This window comes from Aureococcus anophagefferens (genome assembly GCF_000186865.1).
Source record: "Aureococcus anophagefferens unplaced genomic scaffold AURANscaffold_40, whole genome shotgun sequence".
NCBI lineage: Eukaryota > Pelagophyceae > Pelagomonadales > Pelagomonadaceae > Aureococcus > Aureococcus anophagefferens.
The window spans coordinates 173377-197735 of NW_008705597.1; the positions used below are offsets into that span (position 1 = coordinate 173377).

Here is a 24359-nt window from a genome sequence, read left to right on the forward strand (position 1 = left end):
TGTTAATAATGCAGGTCAAGACCGCGGGGGTTTCTTTTGCAGATAATCTTCAACTACATGGTCAGTATTAGCTTGAGGTGTAGCTACCTATCACTCCAGGTGCAGAAGCTGCAGGGATTGCTTCGCGCACTGCAGCCAAAGTCACAAAATTTGTTGTTTGGGATGCCATTGGAACCATCCTCCCATGGACCACTGGCACATGCGCCCAGGAACTCTTACTGCACGAGCGGCAATGTGTCAAGTTGCCAAACGGTGCTGGCTAACAAGATTTCATTGATTTTGTGGCTCTCGGTGCAAATTACTAAACTGCATACTTCGCCTTGGCGCACCGGACCACGGTTAGAGAATGGTGTAACAGTACCCTCCTTGTACTGGGCGCAGCTGGGGGGGTCGGCACTGCCGCGCTTGATATTGGGAACTCGCTAGGTGCTGAAGTACTTGCTTGTGCCAGCACGGGGGAAAAAAGACACAAGTGCTTGATCCACGGTGCGGTGGCCTTGATAGACTACACATGCCGAGGGTGGCACGAGCGTGTTAATCAACTCACGTTGCAACAAGGAGTCGGCTGCGTGTTTGATCCAGTTGGCGGCGAATTCTTTGGTGAGTGCCTTTGATGCATCGGAATAGGGGGTTCACTCCTCACAATAGGATATGCATCGGGCGGCATACCTTCAGTTTCCTTGGGGCGTCTACTTTGACGCAACATTGCAATCGTAGGCGTCTGGGCATACGCAGTTCATTATCCGATTGAAAACGAACATTCAGCAACCGAAGTTACGTGATTGTGGCGGACTGGGATTATAGTTCCAGAAGTGGACTCAGTCTTGCCAATGGACTAGTTCTGTGCAGGCCTGTAAAAAATCATGAATCGTAATGTGAAGGGTAAGGTTGTATTGATTATCGACTCACAAGAGTGGGCTGCACGGTCGCTCCCGAATGATCATCCTCCAATCCCTTTGAAAGCATGTACTAAGCATGGTAGCCCACAAACCTATAAACTAAACGCCTCCTTAAAAACAAAAATCGGGGCCACGGCAATGAAATCCGGGATCATCGAAGTGAGAGCGATAATTTTTTCACTACCTGCTGGGATATCACACAAGGACTGTATACATGAAGTTTAGTGTTGATGCGTATTGGTGCCTTGCAAGATACCGCTGTCTCGCTGGGCTGCTGACGGTGTACATGTTTCCGCTTGTTATGGAGCATTTTTGCTTGACACGCTCTGCTTAAGGTGCCAAAGCTTCGATACCATTTAGACACAATAAGTTGATCCACAGTTTATCTTGCTTCTAAAAGGAGCGTATTTAGCTACATGATATAACTCGATGATGCAACGTGATATCCAGGACGTCATTGGAGTCTTTGTTGGAATCCTAGGCCAGCCGGTAGAAAGGGCCGCAGCAGGTGATCAATCTCTGGCAGGAGCACCATAGATTTCACTTGCATCTGGTCAAGTATCATTTTTGCTGGGTCTTACGGGCCCCTGTCTTTCCCTCGACACGGCGTGCTCTTCCTAACTCGTGGCATTACACCTGGGGGCTGGTGCCTTGAGACATTTTGAGTGCACATGTGCAATGGTAAGTGGAGTCGGTGTACTCGGACCGGTATTTATGATGTGATTCTCCGCTTTTGGCATGCTTTCTATTTATGGGTGATGTCACACATTCGACAACAGAGCAGACGGATATTGTCGTGCAGAAGGCTGTGTTACTGCCGCACTCGCCGGGGGCATCAGCGATCATACCAGCTGCGGGATCGAAGCGATGCAAGTGCAGTGTGATGGATTCAGCGCTAGCATAGCCGCCCCGAATGGTTCTGCGCAGTGATGATTAATTTATGCAGTTGAACGACTTTCTGCATTACGATGTCACTGCAGGGCTGTTGAGGCACATGGCACCGGGACTGCACTTGGCGATCCAATTGAAGTCGGGGCAATAACTGGTGCAATTTGCGCAGAGGGGTTCGAAGTTCATTGTAGCTCTCTAAAAGGCAATATAGGTCATCCCGAGGCTTTAGCAGGCGGGGCAGGGTTGATTTCGCTCATCTCAATGCCACTCTCTGCAACCAACTCCTTCCCAAATGCCTCGATGTGAAGACTAAATCCTCATTTAATCATTGATATGACCCTTCATGTCCCGATTCAAGATGTTTCATCAATAGGACACCGTTCTTCAGGTTAATTAAGCTCATTTGGAGCTACTGGGACCATCGTTCATGGAATTTTCTCTTCTTCGAAAAATCCGGCTCAGAACGCCATACAAATTGGATCCAATTCCCTTTACCACGATTGTGGTCAAGGGAACCAGTTGGAGCTGAATATTTAGTCTGTGTGCGCCGGGAAGAGTAAACTGCAATTCACCATCAGTCTGAAGCTGAAAGTTTGAAATGTACATTTCCTGGAAATTACAAATCGTCACAATGGTCAACCAAGCGGCAATCGCGATGGATCCTATCTTTGAGCGCGAAAAGCAACATTTTGATAAATCCATGTAAAAGCAAATTTTGAATTACAGTAACTTCGTGGCAAGAATTTTTTAAGTGTCGGTTTAGCTTCCTGCGATATCACGATGTTGTCGCTCCAGCTTTCACAATTCAAGCCTGAAACACAGTGTTGGCTATGTTTTGCGCGCTGGTCAAACGCGAGAGCCAGACGCAATCGCATCAACGAAAATGGTATATCTTGCTCAAAAATGAATTCACCACTCTCGTCGTGGAATGTTCGACCGAGGGTGAATTTGTGTGATGAATCCCACAATTATCTGGCCAACGCTCTCCAAGCAAGCGCCTTCTTCAGCCTCGTAAGATCCTAAGAATGTGCTGTAAGGATATCTGCCATGTCCAGTGCAGTTGAAAGCGGCAAGATTAGCGTACTCCCAATTCACTAGCCATCGGAGCTCGCAGCTTCTCAACGACATTCCACCACAAAAAACATCAGAATGAATGTACGATGAGTGTCCGGGTCTAAGACTGACACAATAGATGCGGTGCACTCGACAGCGCTATCAGTTCTGGGCACCGTTGTGGATATCAACGTGCCGCTGATGTCTGCCGGCTTGGATTCCATCGCTGTGATCGAGCTCACACAGAGTCTTTCTACTGCATTCGAACTGGCCCTATCACCAACACTACTCTTCGACTATCCTACCCTCAATTCACTCCTAGCTGTCTTATCAAGTGAACTGACCTCCATGGATGGGACTGGATCTGCCTCCAGCTCCACACGTCAATTGCGCAAGAGGTAACGCTCCAGCGTCATGTGGGCTATATTTTGACATCGAGTGATGTGGGAGTGTTCGTGGGTATCGAAGTAAGTGGGCTTCGCGGCGGCAGTGAAGCGATGATGAGTGTCTTTTCTACGAGCGGAGGTGCGCTTTCAATCGCATCAGGGCGGCTATCATACACACTGGGTCTGGTGGGACCATGCTACTCACTTGATACGGCCTGTTCATCCGCCCTTGCTGCGTTGCATATTTGCTCCTCGGCTGTGAACGGCGGCGAAGAGTGTCAAGACGGAGTTGGGATTGGAACCAAGATTCTCAGTGAGGCTGTGAATATTGCAACGTCCGTTGCTGGAATGACCTCGTCGCGTGGACGATGCCACACGTTTGATCAGCGTGCGAATGGGTACTGTCGTGGTGAGGGATGTGGAGCTTTCGTTCTGTGTTCGTCCGCTGAAGATGAGAGTGAAGCCACGCTCTGAGGTTCTGCGGTCTAGCAGGATGGTTCCAGCGCGAGTTTGACTGCGCCCAACGGGGCATCCCAAGGGTGACTTTTGGAAGCGGTCTGGGATGGCGATGCCTCGCGGCGGGCATTGGAAGCTCATGGCACCGGGACCGCGCTTGGAGATCCGATTGAAGTCGAGGATGGCGATCGAAGTCAGCTGGGTAGCCTATAGAAACTATTTCGTCGCAGGTTGGTGCTGCTTGCAGGTGTCTGTGTGGATCTACCCTGCGTAATGGGCGCATGCCTTCGGTCCAATGCACGTCTCTGAAAGCAAACATGGGCCACCTAGAGGCATCTGCCGCTGCTGCGGGTCTGGCATCCCTCACTCTTGCCCCTCTGGAGATCTCTCTCATCGCAGCCAATGTGCAACTCATCCGGTAGGTTTTATCGACAGTCGCGTGTCTCGTTATGGACCGGACCTACAGGATGAACGCCCATGTATCTTCAATAACATCGTCACAATTCCAGACTCCTGTTGAGCTCGTGGTAAGACCCACGGAAGATGGCCAACTGGCTTCCCCATGTCGACTGAGCGCGTTTGGTTTCAGTGGAACCATCGGGCACGGCGCGTTTCTCGGATCTTTGCAACCCAAGTCAAGGACATTTCCAGTTACGTTTCATTCAAGTGACTATTCATCATTTTCAAGGCAATCTTCGTTTGCGAAGTATTTGATCACATGTCAACATACGCTCAAAGGGAGCTCAAGGACGTTATCACCCGAGCCCTGTCCGAAGGAAATCACCCAGAGGAGCTTTTCGTAGCGGCGTCTATAGACAGGCCAAAACTAGCGTACATTTGAGAAGAACAACTGGCTATAAGCGGAAAAGTTTAAGCATGTTATTCCACGTACTCAAATGCAGTTAATATTTTTGGTTTTGTTTGATTTTCATCTTGGGCTTGATCATGCCCATATTTACAACTCTTACGAAAGCACCCTCCTTCAATTGGTTCTCTCTTGATGCCGCGTCCATTTTACTTCAGGGCATACCGACATCTTATTTGAGACTCGCATCCCATGCAGTCTTCTAACAAATATCAGATTTTAGAGTGCATTGATGTAAAGAATGCGAGGCGCACGACTCATTTTCCTCCATGGCATGGACACTTATGCAGAATTGCAAGTTGGTCTCATGGATCGCTAGGGCTGGATCGTTGGGCTCTCTTCGGTGTTTGAATGGGTGACAGTGAGTGCGGTGAGTCAAGGTGCAGACTTATCCAGAAACTGAGGCCAATATTTTAGTTGACACCTTGGATATGAGCCGCACAAGTCGCGTTCATGGCGCCTGTTAGCGTAATTCTCTGTCGCAAGTTCGACCCAGGCGCTCATGTTTCACCGGATCCGCAGCTTGATGGATTCAGACTCTACCAATATTTGTGACTCAGAAGGTTGGACAGCTTCGTGTATGCACGTGAAGTGAAGCATCAGTGAACAGTCCCCTATCCACGGATTTGCCGGTTTTAGCGAAGGTGCCGCCGCTGCATCTATTCTTTGTGCTCATCATGTCTCCCAAGTTATGGATTTAGGACCGGCATACCATTCCTGAATGCTCATCAGCGTTGGTGCACTAACTTCACCTGCTCATCTCAAGCTATTCGAGAACAACTTTGATATCTCTTCGTTACATCTGGTTGGGAGTAGAGACACGGAAGATGTCTAGCACATGGTGGGGCAGACTGCCGCTCTGTTTGGATTAGGCTCTGGCATTCTCATCCACGGAGGTGGACACAAACTTCCGAAAGTAGATACGTAGGTACTACACGCGTGTCGCCGGCTGAAGTCGGCCGCAGCGGGGTGATGATGTATCATCGGTTAGCTAAAGCCACTCCACTGATATTGTGACTGCTTCCAAATTTGTCGTCTTCCAGACTCCTTCTAGTCGGAGTCACACTTGAAAAGTTTTCCGGAGCCCATTTCAACCAAATTAAGATGCATCAAATGACCAGTGCTGTATTGGTGGGATCAATGAACCTTGAACTTGGTACACGTGAGCTGAATTACGTCGAAAGATATTTAAGACGCAGTTTAATCGCTGGCATGCCAAGTTTTAGTGGTTTTGCCAAGATGTTAATATTGCAGTTGTCTGAATCGCCCTCCGGAACCTATTTTCTTGCCCTAGTTCCAAACCGACTCCCGACTGCCAACCGCACAAAGTATCAGCACTCCTATTCTTGTTGTCGTCGACCGCTATCTGTGTGTCTAGGACCCTAGTTTGATTGCGGATTGGTGCGTGTGTACAACGAAGTTAACACACTTGAGTAATCCCCCCCCCCCAATGAGTGCTCTTGCTTCGGATTACGCGGATGCACTTGAGTAGATAGCGGGATGCACATGAGCCCTCGATCGTATAAAAGCGACCGGCCTAAAAAATTCGCTGCCCCTCATGCGCCTGCAGCCAAGCTAGTACCTAGGCCCCGCGGGGGCTCGTCCGGAGGAGCCAGTAAGACAACTGATACTTTGGATTTCGACAGTATTTTTTATCAGCGATAAAAGATAAAAATCTCGGTCCAATTTTTCGTGCAAACCCAAACTTGTACGGTAGCAACCAACAAGTTCCTGTGAAGGGTTGGCTTTTGGTTGTATTGCAGTTGGATAGCAATTGCGGTGGAATGGAAACTATATGGTGTTTGCAGACGCTGGACTCATTTTCACGGAAGCGTTTGCGCTTTTACCTGCCATTGTGATTGTTTTCCTTGGGATTGCAACCACTGGTACTTGAAACTTAACGGCGCCTGTCATGACTGCATTGACAAGTGAAGATCTTTGCGTGCAATTTGCCCAGTCTGATTTGGCGGTTTACCGACCTGCGATTGCGATCTTGTGTTAAATATAATTATTCAGGACCTGACCCCCTGGTGCTATATTTTTAACATGAAAAGACGAAGTTCCTACAATGAAAATGAATTATACACAGGCAGGCAAATATGACCTTGCAGTGATTGCCTCTCACTCCCAAATAAGCATCTGAGTCGCCTCGCTAGAGCGCATTGATATGGCCATGTTTCGAGCTATCCAGTTCTCGTCTGCGGCAGTCAGAATTATCATATACGTAGTTGACAGCTTAAAAACATCGACATCTGAATGTGCTTTATCTAGTATGATTCCTAATGATGTCACCTTCACTGTCGAAATAGCCCTGACTCGGCATCATGCGACTCTCGACTGACTGAGTTTCCTCTGAAACCGGGCGACTGTTACAATTATTTCTAGGCTTGAGGTTCAATACTCCCGTCAGGATAGTCTGTTGGAAAAATCCGACTCACTAGAAGCATCGAAAATAAAACTCGTTGATGCTTTGAGGAAAGGAGATGGCACCTAGAGCAATATCCGGCAACTTGATGAGGTTGCGAGCGGGAACCCCACTCTTTTGATAGCTTTCTGAGCGTCGACGGGCTTAAGCCGCAAGTGGAGCAATATGTATATACTTCGAAGTACGGGGAGACACAAACCAGGGAGCTCTGTGACCACCCTACATTGGGAAAATCCCGACGTGGCACAGATTGTGATCAACGACCCTTGAACAATTAATGCCATGACATCGAACCTGTTGCAGAGCCTGGCGGCAGACATATCGATTTCAATTGCATCTATGTCAATTCGGGTTTTGTTACTTCGAGCTGTTGGACCACACTTTTGCACTGGAGGCCATTACCAAAAGGAGATTTCAACATACCCGCCTTGGTGGATCACGGGCGCAAATATGTATCAAGGCTGCAACTTGCTTGACTGATTACGGCGTCTACCCGTGGTGACAATCTCCTTGCTGCACGGTTGATCAATTGGTGGGGGAGTGTTACTTGGTCTTGCAGTTGATTACTGAGTTGCGACTTAGTCTGCAAGTTTCCGGCTTGGTCTGGCTCCATATGGGCTGAGCCCAGTTATGAGGGCAACAAAGGTACTGCCCACTGTCGTCGGCCATGAATTCGCAACTAGAATGTATGTGGAGGATGCTTCCATTGATGTGAAACTCGCCCTTGCGTCAGGTATGGTATAGAAGTCGCTGTCCAATATGCTCGTTGCAGAGCAGCATGTTCTGCATGATATCCACCTTAAGTTCTACACTCCGACTCAAAGGAGCAGTCTAGATCGCGCGTTCTCGGTTGCCGCGGCGGAAATCCTGCTAAATGCCGAGTCCGTTCAAAACATCGTCGAGGAGCCGCGACGTGTACAAATTGGTTTCATTACCTGCAGGAAAATTTCTGCATGTGCCTTAACTCCGATACGCAAAGAGGTCTCAGGCAGCACCGTTGAACATCTAGAGGGTCTTGTTGCTTCGGTTGTTGCATGCCTGCTTGGATTTGTCAATATTGCTCGTAGTGCCCCACTCATGGATGCTGGCATGGATTCGCTTGCGGTGGCGGAACTTGTCAATCGACTTGGGTATCAACTAAGCAGTGAGCTGCCAGCTACAACGGTCTTAGACTACCCAAGCATTACCTTGATGGCAGAGCACTTATCATTCAAGATGCGTCTGTGGAAGACTACGCATTGCTAAGCTCGTACGCATCTTGGTTTGTAAACAGACCAAGGTGAGTGAATATGCATCGTTACAATCTCACTCCGCTTGCCAGCTTTACTTCATAACGGTGTCGATTTGGTTGGGTGCCTGCATGGATGCTTGGTTCCAGTTACAACAATTCCCCAGGGTCGATGGGCATCAGATACAGGCAAGTTGAATTCTGCCTGGAAGGAGTACATCTAATATGCTGCACTCATAGATGATGCACAGACGTTTGACAACCACAGCTTTGGAATACGACCAGCAGAGGCAGCATCCATGGACCCATAACAGCACCTGATGCTTCAAGTCGGTTACCATGCACTGTAAGGGGGCTATGATCGCGGTGGACTAGCTGCCAATGACATTGGGGTTTTCCTTGGTATGATGAATTCTGACAATTTGCTAAGTGTTTCTCGAATTCCTGGTCCATACGACATGACTGGAAATGGTATCTCGGCAGCTGGAGCGCGCTTGTCATTTGTGTTTGCTATGCGCGGTCCATGTATCTCGATGGACACTGCCTGTTCATCAAGCCTAGTTGCCACTCATATAGCAGTATGATCGACTTAATTTTAGGAGTGCGCCAAGGCCCTTTCACAAGGTAGCAACATGATTCTAAGCCCAAGCGGAGCTTTTTTGATGTTTGCCATCGCTGGAATGCTTTCGAGGCAAGGTCGATGTCACACATTTGACCAGCGTGCGAATGGCTATTCGCGGGCAGAAGGCTACGTTGCCATGTTTAATTCAAGATATCGTACTCAGGATGAACCTGCTCAGGATGAACCTGGACTGGCTTATCTTGGATCTTGCTGCCTGCACAATGGACAAAGTGCGACGTTCACCGCCTTGAACGGATCGTCTCAAAGGCACTTGCTGCGTCGCGTTGGAGTAACGGCAATATGCTTTGTAGAAGCTCACGGAACTGGTACGTCTCTTGGCGATCCAGTGGAAATCAGCTCGCTGGCTAGTGTATTTGTGTTACACTTCATCTCGATCACATCTGTCAAGGGAAGTCTGGGCCACACAGAAAGCACTGCAGGCACTAGTGGCCTATTGAATCTCGGCTACATCCTGAGGTACCAGTCAGCGGTATGAAATCCCCAACTCCGGTAGCTGAACAATAGCATGCCAAATCTCATCTCCGGGAGAAATCTGCGCATGATGATAGAGTTGACCATGGCAACTTGTAGACTATCGGGTGGAGTGAGCTCCTTTGGAGCCACCGGCATCATCGCACACACACAACTCACCATTGTTTCATGAGACAACATACGTCTTAGCACAAATTGATCATAATGCCAACATGGTTCTGGATACCGCCGAGCAACTAGGTGGTAAAAATTGGATGTGTGACTTCATACTGGTACTGGAAATGGACACGACTCATGTTGTAGCGCAGCGGTACTCACAGGCCCTCTGTCGGCAATGGTCATAATGAGTTTATCTGACCACGTGTTAGGTGATAGCAACGTCTTCCCCGGTGTCGCCTTCATCGAACAGGCTTGCGCATGCAGTCAATCCGTGATAGATTCCAGGTACACTTTGAAAGATATTAAGTTCGTAAACCCCTTCATATTCTCTCAGTCTGCCTCCTCCCAATACGCCTTGTCATATACGAGACAAAACACCGGGGCTTTTATGATTGACAGCCATGGTTCCATGCAGGGTTTTAAGCCTACGCGTTCGAGCAATGTGCTCGGAAGCTTCCACCAATCTAGACTTGGGAGTCAAATAGACGGAACGGATTAATCTCTAGGCTCAAAGACACATATTTCAAGGGTGTCAAGGGTGTCTATCATGTTCATTGTAAATTAGTGACCCTCCACTTCGTCACGACACAACCCAAACGTCAAGTAAGAAGACTCTTTGAATGTAAAAATGAAGATGCCTGCATCGTGTGCCATCTGATCACTCATGAACGCTCCAGCCAAACTGACTGGACAAAGTAGGGCAAATACTTTCTCACGTTCAAGAAGTTTCATCTTTTTGAGATATAGCCGCCGCCGCCTGATGTGAATAGAACTATTCCTGGAGTCTTTATCTATCCAGATTAGATGATGACAGTATAGACCACGCGACTCTTCCCTGGCGAAGGCCAATCAGAATCCTGCCGCAAGAATTTTATTTTCAGTCTCGGTGTTAGATGTTTGAAAAACTCTGATCAGTATGCTACATCAGGACTTGCTGAGGTGACCTCGGCAGAAAAAAAATGCCCCACGCTCCCCAGGCATGGTAGCATCTCTTCCGTAACATGCATGTATGCAGAAGAAGACCGTGTAAAAACTATTACTGCTAAATTCAGGCTGAGAATGTTGAGATAAAGAAAATATTCTATATAATGTTGCAATCCCAATTTTGGAAATCCTTGGAACAGAAATCCCAGAAGATGCGCCATTGATGGGAGCTGGTCTGGATTCAATTGCTGTCACTGAGCTCTTTTAATCAATCAGTGAGTCGCTGAGTACCGAGATGCAGCCCCTGGTACTATTTGACCACCCGAGTATCAGAAGTCTCAGCTGATGCGTCTGGGACCTATGAATTCAATCACCTGGAAAGCACATGTGGAGAGAAAATATGAACGGCTGGACGCACAACAATTACTACGGACGTTTAGCAGTTGCCAGCAAAGCGTAGCGTATCCCGGCTCACAGCATTTCGGGTCTGTTACAGGGAGGCTGCGTGACAGGTTGAATTGTGCCCATTTCTCGCTGGAATTCTGATATGATCAATATGTCAAGGTTTGGTACTAGCGCAAACTAGCGTGTTCAATATGGATCGTTTTTGGATAGTGACTTTACATAATTCGACAATGTCGTGTTTTCCATGGCCTCGGCTGAGGCAGTATCATTAGAGCCACAGTAGCGAATCTTGCTTGAGGTAGGCTATGAGACCCTAAGTTAATTTTGCTCTTCGCGTTCAATACTACTCAACCTGGGCACAGGAAACTTTACTGGAATGATGAACATGGATGCTGCATAATTGCTGCCTTCTGTCCCAGGGCCGTTTGACATGACGGGTATCAGCTACTCTGCGGCTGGGGCTCGCCTATCCTATGTGCTTTCGCTTCGGGGACCATGTGTGATCTTTGATACAGCCTGCTCTTCAAGCTTGGTTGCAACTCACGTTGGGCGTCGCTGCATGTAACACAGTGAGTGCGAATACTCGTTAATTATCGGACCCAATGCCATACTGCACCCAGCGGCTCATATTGCGCCTGCTTTCGCTGGGATGACGTCTATTTGTGGTCGCTGTTTTACGTTTGACTCTCGAGCTGATGGCTATCTTCGTGGTGAAGGGTGCGTCGGAGTCATGCTGGCCAACGAGGAAGCAGAATTACCACAAGGTGTGTTGAGATCCGCTGCTCGCCACAATGGGCAAAGCACGAGCTTTACAGCACCAAATGGATTGTCACAGTAACTTTTGCTATGAACCACCATCGATGATACGACTACTTTATTAGATGGTATGGTTGAGGCTCACGGAACAGGCACACTTTTGGGTGATCCAGTGGAAATCGGTGCGGTGGCGACCGTCATCTCCACCAGCAAAGCATGTGTCATTCTCGCGCTCAAGGGGAACCTCGGGCACATGGAATCAACTGCAGGAATATCTGGTGTTCTCAGGATTCTCATCGGCTTGCGTGAATACCATGTTGGTCGCAATGTATAATTACACGAAGTGAACCCTCAGATTTCACATCTGTTCTTATATTCTAATTCAATATTGTAGACTTGCGATACATTGGCGATACCAGCACTAAGACAATGTTGACATGCGAGGGTCAGCTCATTTGGGTGGAGTGGAATCATCGCCCATGCGGTTTGTGACCATGGAGAAATCCTGGCCTCCGCTAGGCAGAGAGGCACATCGGTCTACTTCTCTTTGTATCCCACCAAAAGAGGACTTGTCCGCGGTAGCGAAATCAAAGATATCGACTCCCATCATACCTACTTTGCACACCCTTTGCAAGAGAGTACCATGAACTTTTAGTTGAGGTCGGACAAGGTGTATTGTTTGGAAGTATTCTCAAGATGAGGCATCGCACTTTCCGATCATGTCGTGGCCGGTAGCACCCTATTTCCCGGGGTAGCTTATGTCGAGATTCCACGCGCCTGTGGAGAAACAGGGCCGGCGTTTACCTCTGTGTAAATTTTACGACCATGCCACTTACTAGGCTGATGTACATTGTGATACACACGACGAGGAAGTACATTCTCAATTTAGAGAGGCGGGGGTGCAATGCAGAGTGTCAGCTCTACCCTAAACGCCACCGGAAGTGTCTTCTGTGGAAATTTGTTCCCGCCTAATTTCCAAATTAATTATGCTATACTGCCTCTCATCTGCGATCACGATTTACAGTATCGTCTCTCGTTTGAGATGAATCACATGCAGGCCGATGAGTGACTCCGGGGTCTCAACAAGAAAGAAGTCAGGGTCGGTAGCGACAGACCGTGTCGCACGGGCGTTCATTGATCACCCCTCGAGAGGCGTGCGCGGGCGATAGCAGTCAAATTTGCGCACATGTGCTAAGAGTTGAGGATAGCCTTGATGGTGAATGCTTTCACGTATTCTTTGTCCAAATGAAGGCCATGATATTTGCTCTTCTAAAGCCAGCTCAAGAGTATCTTGTGCGGCTGATTGTGGGCGCAGCTTTAATCATTGCAGCATTTTGTGGCACGCAGTTTCAACTAAAAGACCCCCAGAGTGCGGCTCTTTGTGTTTTGTGAAATGGACCGAGAAGTCATTGGGAGTCCCACTGATGGAGAACAGGTCATGTTAGAGCATAGTTGTTTTCTGAATTGTTCGAAATGCTTCCATCCTAGTCGAGTATGTGCATCTTCAGTAATCTCTTCTCCATGAGAACGGGGATACAAAAATGGGTGGATTAGGGACCTTGAATTGCCGCCAATGTTTTCCTGCCTCTGCCGGATCTCAAAGTTGGAGATTACTCGGACACCTCTGTACATCATAGGACGCACTGTGGAGCTTACATTGAATGACTCGCCATGATGATTGCATCTCTATCCGGCATTGCCTCATCCTGGTCCTGGCTTGAAAGCTATGAGACTCGATGCAAATGCGAATTAATTTGATCTCCTGGCCGGTAAAATAGTGTGTCCGTTCAGTATTCTTTTATGTGGAATAAGGTGAATTCCAAGACACGGGCGCTCTGTGAGTTCCTAGACTCGCATCCCGTGATCTTTGATTCCCTGAGCACCGCTGAAAAACTCCATTCACAGGGCCTCCGCTCGGGAGCTCTCATTTCCTGTCCCTACGCACCCAACCAAAATCCGGATTTCTTAACTACCCAATAAACTTAGTCTAATCAGCGAGTTTGTCGATTGTTTTAGCCAACTGACAAGCACGGCAGTCTCATCCGACGCGCCACTCATGTCAACTGGACTCGACTCTATCGGGGCCACTGAATTTTTAACGCAAATCGAATAGCGTATTGATACTGACTTCCCATCAACGCTGCTTTTCGACTATCCATCAGTGCGTTCCATTGCTAGCTATTTAGACGCGTGTTTCCAGAGCCAGGATACCGAGAGAGGCCACGGTGAGGTATTTTCATCTCCTGAATTGTTTTCAGGCGACTGTATCACACTCGAGACCACCACAGCTTTGCTTCCCAGCGCGTGTGGCACAATTGTAGGAGTTCACTCGCCACTAATCGTATCTTCTCTCAACTCATTCGCAGCAAAAACATTGCGAGGGTGATTAGCGACAGCTTTACCGCAGACGCTCCTGTTCGACCACCCGAGCGTCGGAGGAATAGTGAGCTTTGTTTCGAAGGATTTTGTTGCTTCTAGCAAAGTGGGGCTGTTCAGTGATTAGCCCGCACACCATTTCGCTGAAGCGACTAGCGCGACATGACTCCTCGGTTGTAGCTTCATTCTGCCTGGGCCATCGTAGATTGGTTCTGGATTGAAAAAGCTCGTGACGAATGCTTGAGTAACGAATTCCCATGTTCCCCTGGTGCGTTGGGAAAGGTTGTGGAGTGGCCTTGTGTCAATGTCATACGGGTGTTTTACCGAATTCTCATCAGACGCAGCTGCTTTTGGAGTTTCTAATGTAGAAGCTCGGGGCATGGACCCTTAAATGCTTGTGATCCTCGAAACAAGCTACCTCATGATTGGCGCATATGGCCACCAGTTGTCACCCGGAAGTACGCCAGTCGGATATTTTCTCGGTGCTGGCGGTGCTTTCCCGAGCGTGGGCGCTGATACTGTCCTAGGAGCCCCCCCAACCTACTCGGCAACTTCTGGGGCTCTTTCAGTGGCGTCTGGTCGTGTCTCGTACACGTTAAGACTCACAGGTCCGTGTTTGACCTCGGACACAGCATGCTCTTCATCACTTGTTGCGCTGCACTTGGCAGCGTCGAGTATGAAGCTCGAGGAGTGTACTGTAGCCGCAGCAACGGGCGTCGGGATGCTCGCACAGGTGGTATCACGGACCTTTTCAGTGTTGGGCATGCTTTCTAATCTCGGCAGGTGTCACACATTCGATTGTCGAGCAGACGGATACTGCCGAGGAGAGGGATGTGGGACCTTTCTACTCGTTATGGACTCTGAAATTGGAGCGGCTCGCCTTGGTTCTGCTGTGCAGTAGGACGGTCCGAGCGCGAGCCTAACAGCACCAAATGGGTGATCCCAGAGGTGACTGATTTAGGCTGTTCTGAGATATTGTTCTCCTGCGTGTGCCCTGGAAGCACACGGCACGGGTACAGCCCTCGGGGATCCGATTGAGGCTTGTGGCTCTCTGAATCTTGAGCATTCATCAAACGACGCTCGTTCGCAGGTCGGCGCTGCGATTTGGGCGCTGTGTAAACCTGGAAATGAGAGCATGCGTCGAGTTTAATGCGCCTCTCTGAAGTCCAACATGGGTCACCTGGAGGCCTCCGCGGCTGCTGCGGGTCTCGCTGCGCTTGTACTGGTGCCTCTTAGGATGTTCATGATCTCGGCCAATGCGCAGCTGAATCAGCTCTCCTTCACATGTGAATTTACTGTCATCTGCTCTCAGTTTTCGGCCCAGGTTAAACTCGCACCTATCTTCAATCGTAACGTCAAGATTCGAGTTGCCTAGCGAGCTGGCACCCCGAGACAGAGACGAATCGGGGCATCGCGCAGGCCGACTGAGTTCGTTTGGGTTCAGCGGGACCATCGCGCACGGGGCCTTTTGATATTCTTTTGGCATACGGCAAAAAAAGCCACGAGCACTATCACATTTCCGTGCTTAACAGCCAGCAGGTTTCAACCAGCTGAGGCTCTCCAAGCTCCAATTTCCAGTCATGGGCCAACGAGGTCTCACAAAGTTTTGTTTATTATGCAACGCTGATTTGTGATGGTGGTATAACACGAGTATCTGCGGCAGCACTCACTGAGTAGTGCAGGTTAACACTCGAACTGTCTAGCTATGAGTGTGCTTGACAAATTTTAGTGCCACGAGTCTTCGTCGGCCATTTTTTAGCTGATTGATTTCATCAGCCACAGGACTATCTCAAGAAGTCAAGGCGCGCCTAAGCACGATAGTTGGCCCGCAATCCTCGACGGAGGACACAGGCTCTCCCTCAAACCTCGCTGAAGAGCAGTGATAACCGCACACCGAGATGGTTACATTTCAAGAGGAGTAGGGCACGCTGAAGGAGCATCGGGTTATTTTGGTCATTGGCGAAATGAACTACTTGTGCAATTTTCTCACATAAACGTTCATTTGATATTCATGATTTTGCTACCTGCGTGTATCTATTGAGACTCCCAAACACTTGTAATCACTCACGCTAAGAAACAAAATACTAGTTCCGTGTGAAACTCTGGATCTCGTGTTTGTATTCCTGTGTCTATTAAACCCAAGATTGCCGTTTTGATCACCGTTTTGGACTCTGAGATGCATCCAAAGCTAGTCTTCGTGTCAGAAGATGATCATCTGTTGTTCATAAATCGTGTCGTCAGGAGGCCATCCATACAGAGACTCGAGCAACACTACAGCCGATTCTGAAGACATGCTAATGGACAGATAATCTGGGAAGGATTCGATCAAGATATCACAGCTAGTTTACAATCGCTGCTGTGACAGCGTAGGTTCTCTGATTAGTGTTATTCTCATGATTCCAATCGTTGCAGTGTTTGCACATTGTGGGATCTTAAGGCTCGAAGAGTACCACTTATCCCTCTAGCATGCCAAGGATCATCACAACATTTAAACTGATCTTGCAACGTTCGTGCCAAGCTCGAATTGTGTCAGCGCTAGGATGGTATGATCCATCGTGTGTTGAGTAGTCGGTACGTCTATTGGTCCGAGTACTCCGCTGATGTCTGTTGGGCTCGATTCCATCTCTGTGATCGAGCTCACCCGAGCGCTCTGCGTGGAGACTTGACTAGAGATACCAGCGACCATACTTTTCAGCCACCCCACACTAGACTCTGTGACGGCCTTGATGTCGTCTGAGTTTGATCACAAACTCTATGGGATGCAAACGCTGGTGTGTTTTGGACACGCAGGCCTTTCATGTGTGTCGTGCATGCCGCCACTTGAGCAAACTAGCATACAAGTGGCGATCCTATCAAAAAGCTACCAGCTAGCAGGGTCGCTGGGCTTTGATTCTCCATTGTGCCTGCTGTCAATCTGTGCGCATGCTACGAATTCAACCGTCCCGGCTGCACGATGGGTAACAAAAGTGTTTGAAGTCGCTGCGACGTATGGATCGTTCATGAGCCCCAACTAGTCTGGACTTGATACGGGTGCTTTTGGAGTCCCTTCCCGTGAAGCAAAAGTGATGGATCCACAGCAAAAGCTTGTTCTACAAGCTGGGTACAGCGCGTTGCAATGAGGTCATCCGAATATTATTCCAGAGAGAGAAGTGTTCCGAGATATCCTAGTCTATTCAGATGTTGGCGTCTTTGTTGGCGTCGAGCCAAGCGGATTCTAAGGTTGCAAAGAGGCTGGGTTCTCTGCAAGCAGTGGGGCCCTCTCCACCACCTCGGGTCGACTGTCCTACACACTAGGGCTTGTTGGCCCATGCTATTCAGTCGACACTTCATGTGCATCTTCGCTGGCAGCATTGCACATATGCGTCGTAACCATCGAGTGTGACAGAAATTTCTGACATGGTATTTGTGCAGGAACCAAGGTCCTAGGTGAGGCCACTAGTGTGCTGGTGTCGTTCGGCGGGATGACTTCGCTGTGTGGGTGATGCCACACGTTCGATCGCCGCGCTGACGGATACTGCCGCGGCGAAGGCTGCGGAGCTTTTTTGCTTTCACCACAGCCCTCACTCACCCCTGAAGTCGTAGTCCTTGGCTCGGCAGTGCAGCAAGATGGTCCGAGTGCAAGCCTGACTGCACCAAATGGCTTGTCGCAAAGGTGACTAATTGAATCAGTCCAAGATGATAATACTCTCGCTCCAGGGCTGGAAGCGCACGGCACGGGTACAGCCCTCGGGGATCCGATTGAGGCTTGTGGCTCTCTGAATCTTGAGCATTCATCAAACGACGCTCGTTCGCAGGTCGGGGCTGCAATTGGGGCGCTGTGTAAACCTGGAAATGAGAGCATGCGTCGAGTTTAATGCGCCTCTCTGAAGTCCAACATGGGTCACCTGGAGGCCTCCGCGGCTGCTGCGGGTCTCGCTGCGCTTGTACTGGTGCCTCTTAGGATGTCCATGATCTCGGTCAATGCGCAGCTGAATCAGTTCTCCTTCACATGTGAATTTACTGTCATCTGCTCAGTTTTCGGCCCAGGTTAAACTCGCACCTATCTTCAATCGTAACGTCAAGTTTCGAGTTGCCTAGCGAGCTGACACCCCGAGACAGAGACGAATCGGGGCATCGCGCAGGCCGACTGAGTTCGTTTGGGTTCAGCGGGACCATCGCGCACGGGGCATTCGTTTGCTAAGGGCATCTTGGCCAATGTGTTGCGTCTAGAGTGATTATATGTCTGTATCGTACTGAACAACAGGTGCGGTTTGGCAAGAGGCTGGCATTCATTTCGAGCTCAGCAAATAGCAAGTCCGCGAGTACTCATTTACTACAGAATGAAGCAGAAGGGTCAAGAATGATGTGCGTCTACGTGATTCTCATGCCGCTCGTGCTCACTTCGGACTAGCAATGTCTTCGTGAAATTCGCTTCAACCTCGTATCACACACTCACGACAGCCTGCTTGGTTGTAGTCTAGACCTGTAAACAAATGATTGGACTGTTCTCACACAGCGTCCTGTGCCAACAGTGATCGCGTGCGGTAGAATACATGACCACCATCATGCTCCAGTTCAGAAGCCCCTTTTTGAACTAGCAAATTCGGATAAACATTTCACGAGCACCTAGACGCTTGGAGTGCTTATTCTTTGCGGTCATGGTCAGGTTGTGTTGTAGCTCCCAAGTAGCGAAAAGTGCCATCAACTATCTTCTTGATTTTTCCTATTATCACTGGCTGCTCTCCTGAATGACGGTGAAGTTGGGACTCCAAAAGACATACTCGCAATCAATATGATGTCAGATGCGTAACACGGTGCGCGGTCGACTTATCTATACGGTGCAACGCTCTCGGATTAGGCTCCGCGATTCTTTGTCGCAGACGCATCGTCCCAGGATAATAGTGTCATGGCAAGTGGGATCCACATGTAGCGACGCAGCGCCTCATTGCCTCCGAGAATCGATGGAAATATGACCCTCAAACATGCGTCTGGTGGCATCGCCGCCCTGTCCTATTACGCTCCAGCCTTGGCTTTCTGAGCTTCCAACGCAGAAGCATTCCACATCAGTCCCGGCAGATATACGATTGGGCGTGGACAGGAAAACATAACTTTTCTGAGCGACAATGAAGACACCGTTTCGCTGGCATTATCGAGCCTTAGTTGACTACTTCGACAAAGCGAGCTAGCCTGTAAGGAGATTGGGCGCCTCGAGGTTGGCACGGAGAGTGCGGTAGATCGCGGCAAGTCCACCAAATCTTTTTTGATGTCATTCTTTGAAGCTGATGATAACCATGGTGTTGAAGGGGTCGACACATTCAACGCCTGCTATGGCGGGACCAATGCGTTATTCAACACCACAAACTGGATTCAGAGCCGAGCCTATGATGGCGCATATGCTGTTGTGGTCTGCTCCGACCCGGCGGTCCATCCGGATCCCGCTTATATCTCTGGCATCGGAGCGTCCTCGATATCTCTTGCCGCGGCTGCTTAGGCACCCTTATCGCTTCAGCGAGAGCGCACAACCTTTATCAAGCACTCGTGGGACTTTTATCGGCCTGTTGGTTGGCACACAAATGACGCGATTATGGACATAATCATCGCAACAGGTCAATATGAGGAGGCAATGATGTGGTGCCAGAGTCAGTTCAGTGCCATAAAAGGATCAACTGACCTACTGTTGATGTCAAACCTCGTAGTGTACCACAATAACGCTCCTTATCACTCCAAGAGGAACCTGAGGCTCATGTGTGAAGCGATGTATGGTAAACTCACCAAAGCTCAACACGAGGGATTGTTCCAGGACCATGTTGAGGCTGGCATTGCCATTAGTGCCCAAAACGCCACCACCTACACGTGTCCGCTCTATGCTAGTCTACTATCACTGGCTCTGACGTCTCGTGATAGCCTTGCTAGCCAACATATTCTGTGCATGTCGTATGGATCCGGCTGCGCCGCTAGTATGTATGGACTTGAGGCTTCTGCTACGCCCTTGCACACTTCAGATGTGCTTGCTAGTCTCTGCAGTCGACGGTAGAGATCGATAGAGAACGCCTTATTCTTTGTTAACACTTTCGAGATGACTCATGGATGATTCGGATACCAACCGTCACATTACAAGGGCCGTTAGGATGCAGCCTTTTACCTTGAGAGTGTCAGTTTGATAGGTGTCCGTACTTATGAAGCGTATTCTGCGGCAACTTTGCTGAAGGTAGACTCGCATGAATTTTCTCGTGTCGTCTGCATTGAGTTGATGAACGACTCCGTGACCGACTAGCTGCTTGCGGAGCTCATACCAGCCCTTGATCCGCATCGAATCATCGCTTTTGTATTTGCAACCGCGGGGGGTTGTGGCGTCGAAAGCGCCATAGCAGAGAGAGGCTTCTTTGGTGAGGTTGTCCATCGCAGTGGTTACCCAGTGGTATTTGCGAGTCATGGGCAAACATCAGGAGGGCACTTACTCATCCTGGCGGTCGCAGACCTTGTGCTTGCGACATCCGAATCCAAAGTTTCCTTTGCTCTAACGCGCCATCAACGCTATGGTATCATTCCCCTGGCGCTTCGTAGACGTGCTAGAACTCACCTCATTTGGCGGTGGGTGTTACTTCTAGAGGAGCTTGATGCGGCCACAGCATAGAGGAGCGGGCTGGTCGACATTGTTACTTCGATTGAGGAAGAGCATAACTTACTTTTGTGTCTAGATCTGCTTCCAGAGTCGAAGGTCTCGAAGGGCAACATCCGGGGAGACTCCCTGGAGTTCGCCATGGGCTAGCAGGTTCCGATGTATCGCCTTGGAGTCATGACCACCAATTCATCGATGCACATTACGCAACCACTTCGGTTTAGGTTTCCTCTGGCAGGGGTTGGGGAGATGATGGTGGACAAAGGCTCTTGCTCCGCTGAGTAGATGTACAACCTTCAGAGCAAAGGGGTCGATGGGACCCATGCCATGGTGCTGTGGATGGGTTCCGAGACTCAAGGAGCGCGCTTGGGTTTTCATGCTGATGCAATTTTGCGACTGCGGAGCGCGGCCTTACAGTAGCGCGCATCATGATTCATTTGAAATACTCTCGCAGACCTGTGAGCTCCCCTGCTTGGTATTTTGCGTGGATCGTGTTTGCACCTGTCCAATTGGATGTTAGATGCTGACTGGAGGACTCGCGAAACTCAAGCGCACAGAGCAAGGACAGCTGAGCACGCTCACAGTTTCGAACCCACTAAAGCAGAGACCGCAGACCTACTCGGCACAGGCGTCATTTCAGCATTTCACGATATTTCCTCCAGGGCTCATTAACATGCACTTACCCTCGCATACACTGTGACCCTGGCTCCTCGCGCTGGGGCCTGAAACACCACTATGCTGCTACGACCCAGCTCCAGATTGGCAAGTTGCGATAACGCAGATGCCTCTTGATGCGAGGAATATCAACCAAGCTTCTCATCAGAGAAAATGCTTATCACTTGACGCAACATGTCCCCCTTCACCTCGCAGGAGATCCGCACATGATGGGATCTAGCGACACTTTTCAGATCAAGTGGATGAAATTACTTTAGTCTTCAAACTTCTGTTCAAATATGACGTGTTGAAACATCAGTAGCAGATATCTTATCTGATGCTCATCTCGGAAACGTACCAGGCCTTCTGTCTAGTGGAAGTACAGAGATCGCAAAGCCAATGCAAATACCCCTTTTATCGACCGCGGATCTGGTGACCTGTATCCCCGGCCTCCGAGTTTGAAAAGCATTCAAATTAGCAAGGCGATAACTTCAGACGCTGGTCGAAGAAATGCACACGCACAACCTCCTGCGGTTTTACTTGGCTGGACTTGGCATCTCAAGCATTGATATGATTGTGCGCCACCTGTAGCCCAACTCTCATCAGCACTTGGTGTGCTGCGATATTGGTTTATGAGAAAACAACCCCGCCTTTTTACAAACACTTGCTCGTGCTCTCTGTTGTTGCTGATTGCCGACGACACTCGTTCTCCTAGCGGACAGAAAGTCGGAGATTGGGCCACTAATATTGGCGTCAGACCTGTTGATTGTAGAAACGTAAGGCACTCGCACCACGGATTGGCATACAGCAGCATTTAGCACCAATATGCTATGCTCCAAGAAAAATGCCATGGCACACATCAACATGAAGGAATACTTCCGCTCCTTGTCGATAGCTGAAGTCGTCCTGGTTGCTGCCAGAGTCCTATCCAGGGTGACATCAGACGACCAACGAATGCGACTCAGTCGCCTGCATTTCTCAGCTCACTCGGCTTGCCTTGTCGAATTGAACGACCCTGCTCATTTCAACGGGGAAAGTCTCGAACTCATGTCGGATTTGAAGTAGTGCTTCATCTCTGCAGATAAAGTAACAGCGTAGTGACAACTGTGTGCAGTGGTCTTGCAAGGAGTCGGCGCACACTTCTGCACGGGTGGACGGCTCGAGAAAAACGGCATGGACCACCAGGGTATTTCGATTCACGAACCCCTAAAGAAAATGAGCATCAACAGCGAAGTCGCCATCCGCCTGAGGAAGCTTGCTGTCGCAACAATTGGGGCAGTGCATGGTAAGCTCATCGGTGGCGGGGTCGCCCTTGCCCTGGCAGCACAGTGCCGCGTTTGTTCGGGCAAGGCAATGTTCAACTTTGGCAACCTCCCTCGCGGAATGAACCCCTTATTTATGCTGAGCCGTTCCTTGCCTCTTGTGGCCGGATGGTCGGAAGCAATGGTCATGTTTATCGAAGATCCTACAATCACTGCCAAGGCTGCATGGCAAATGGGCATTGTCGATGGTGTCGTGAATACTGTCGGCCACGCTAAGGGCATAGCTTGAATTTAAGTTTCTCGTCCAAGCTCGAAGTTGCACAAAACTAAGAGGGATTAGAGTGAGTGCATCAACAACACTGCACATTCTGCTCAGGAGGTGTTGTGCATGCTTGAGTCGTTTTCCAGTAGGGTCGCATTAAAGTTAAGACCCCTCGAGCTTCTAGGCGGGTCCAAGACCGTGCCATCCTTCGCCATCAGGACACAATTTGCCATTACGCGCGCGAACAGAAAGGCAGTTGAGTCATGTGTAAATATCTGCATTTTGGAAACGTTGGGCACCAAGATCGAGTTTGATGCTCCACTGATGGCTGCTGGAATTGACTCCCTCGGAGCGATGGAGTTGTAGCACGCCTTGAGTGACTAGCTCGGCACGGAACTAGAAGCGTCGCTTGTGTTTGATCACCCGTCGGTTGGCGACATCGTGTCGATGTTGGTGTCACCGGCCCTTTTCGCTTCTTGGGAGAAAATCAGGCCTCAAGTAGATTGCGTTCAACTCTACGAGACTGTCGACACCTGCATATTGGAGGTGTTGGGTACCAAGATCAAGTCTGATGATCCACTGATGGCCGCTGGAATCGACTCCCTTGGAGCAAGTGAACTGCAGTGAACATTGAGCACCAAATTCGGGACAAAACTGGAAGCGACCCTTCTGTTTGATCATCCAACAGTTGGTGCGCTAGTACCACTGTTGGCGGCTGCTTTTGATGATGCATCCGTCAATGATAAAAGATAATACATCCGCTCAGACACTGGCGAGGACTCGCGCCTACATTCGAACCTGCCCTCGGCATCCGGAGCAACTGCCTTTGGTGAGGACTATGGCGAGACATCAGTGGCGTCGGCGGAAGTTCGTCGAGATTCATCGGATATGAAGGTGGTTCAAGCCACCAGTGACGGGGGGAACATCGAGTGGAGGGATTTGCCCAGGCCCAAGTTTGCGTCGCGAAAGGGCGAGAGTGACACAGTCATTATTGCAGTTTGTACTATTGGGCTCTCGTATGCGGACCACCTCTTCCTCCACGGACGCTACCAAGTGAAGAGACCGTGTCCAATTTCACCCGGCTTAGAGGGTACTGGGGTGGTGTCAGCAGTCGCGCGAGGCACTATACTATGGCGCATTGGCACCAGGGCTGGTTTCGCATCACTTCTCAACGGTGCTTGCGCAGAGGAAGTGCTCCTTGCAAGTTTCGAGTGCATGCAGCTGCCTGATGAGGTCGATCACATCCAGGTTGTTCAGTACAGTGCCCTGGGTGTCAACTTCACGACAGCCCATTTTGCTCTTGTCTATAGAGCACCTATCGCAGTGTGGGATGGAAATTTTCTTCTAGTTCTTGGTGCTGCGGGTGGGGTTGGTCTAGCGGCTGTGCAAGTGGGAAAGATCCTAGGGTCGACATTGATTGCCTGCGCGAGTACGCAAAGCAAGCGACTACTGTGCAACGAGCTGGGGGCTGACTTTGTAGTAGACTATACGAGTCGAACATGGCCTCTCCACATTGTTGATCTGACAGCTGGAGCGGGCGCTGACTGTGTCTTTGATCCCGTTGGTGGAGATCACATCTTCAGATGCTTGCGTTGCACTTGACCTGGAGGAAGCGTGCTCACGATTGGGTATGCCTCCGGGCTGAT

General features: G+C 49.6%; 7 protein-coding genes across 7 annotated transcripts; 5 read left to right on the top strand and 2 right to left on the bottom strand.

Annotated features, from left to right (window-relative positions):
- Positions 1 to 3271: 3271 nt before the first annotated feature.
- Positions 3272 to 3703, top strand: AURANDRAFT_33134 (hypothetical protein; the record flags this gene model as incomplete). Its single annotated transcript, XM_009042947.1, has 1 exon — positions 3272 to 3703. A coding segment is annotated over one exon (432 nt), but the record flags the coding sequence as incomplete, so codon positions are not given.
- A 2069-nt stretch (positions 3704 to 5772) lies between these two features.
- On the bottom strand, positions 5773 to 7295 carry AURANDRAFT_67493 (hypothetical protein; the record flags this gene model as incomplete). The annotated part of the gene is made up of 5 exons (XM_009042982.1): positions 5773 to 5932; positions 6468 to 6529; positions 6607 to 6613; positions 6676 to 6817; positions 7199 to 7295. The coding sequence occupies 5 exons, from the start codon at positions 7293 to 7295 to the stop codon at positions 5773 to 5775; spliced, it is 468 nt and encodes a 155-aa protein (XP_009041230.1).
- A 1291-nt stretch (positions 7296 to 8586) lies between these two features.
- On the top strand, positions 8587 to 9171 carry AURANDRAFT_5943 (hypothetical protein; the record flags this gene model as incomplete). The annotated part of the gene is made up of 2 exons (XM_009042948.1): positions 8587 to 8781; positions 8803 to 9171. Coding segments are annotated over 2 exons (564 nt in total), but the record flags the coding sequence as incomplete, so codon positions are not given.
- A 2531-nt stretch (positions 9172 to 11702) lies between these two features.
- Positions 11703 to 12696, bottom strand: AURANDRAFT_67495 (hypothetical protein; the record flags this gene model as incomplete). The annotated part of the gene is made up of 4 exons (XM_009042981.1): positions 11703 to 11824; positions 11924 to 12098; positions 12272 to 12338; positions 12584 to 12696. The coding sequence occupies 4 exons, from the start codon at positions 12694 to 12696 to the stop codon at positions 11703 to 11705; spliced, it is 477 nt and encodes a 158-aa protein (XP_009041229.1).
- Positions 12697 to 14478: 1782 nt separating this feature from the next.
- AURANDRAFT_5813 (hypothetical protein) lies at positions 14479 to 17587 on the top strand (the record flags this gene model as incomplete). Its single annotated transcript, XM_009042949.1, has 3 exons — positions 14479 to 14787; positions 15001 to 15052; positions 17520 to 17587. Coding segments are annotated over 3 exons (429 nt in total), but the record flags the coding sequence as incomplete, so codon positions are not given.
- A 1538-nt stretch (positions 17588 to 19125) lies between these two features.
- On the top strand, positions 19126 to 19407 carry AURANDRAFT_33112 (hypothetical protein; the record flags this gene model as incomplete). Its single annotated transcript, XM_009042950.1, has 1 exon — positions 19126 to 19407. A coding segment is annotated over one exon (282 nt), but the record flags the coding sequence as incomplete, so codon positions are not given.
- Positions 19408 to 23601: 4194 nt separating this feature from the next.
- On the top strand, positions 23602 to 24315 carry AURANDRAFT_33062 (hypothetical protein; the record flags this gene model as incomplete). Its single annotated transcript, XM_009042951.1, has 1 exon — positions 23602 to 24315. One exon carries the CDS (start codon positions 23602 to 23604, stop codon positions 24313 to 24315), a length of 714 nt encoding a protein of 237 aa, XP_009041199.1.
- Between the last annotated feature and the right edge of the window lie 44 nt (positions 24316 to 24359).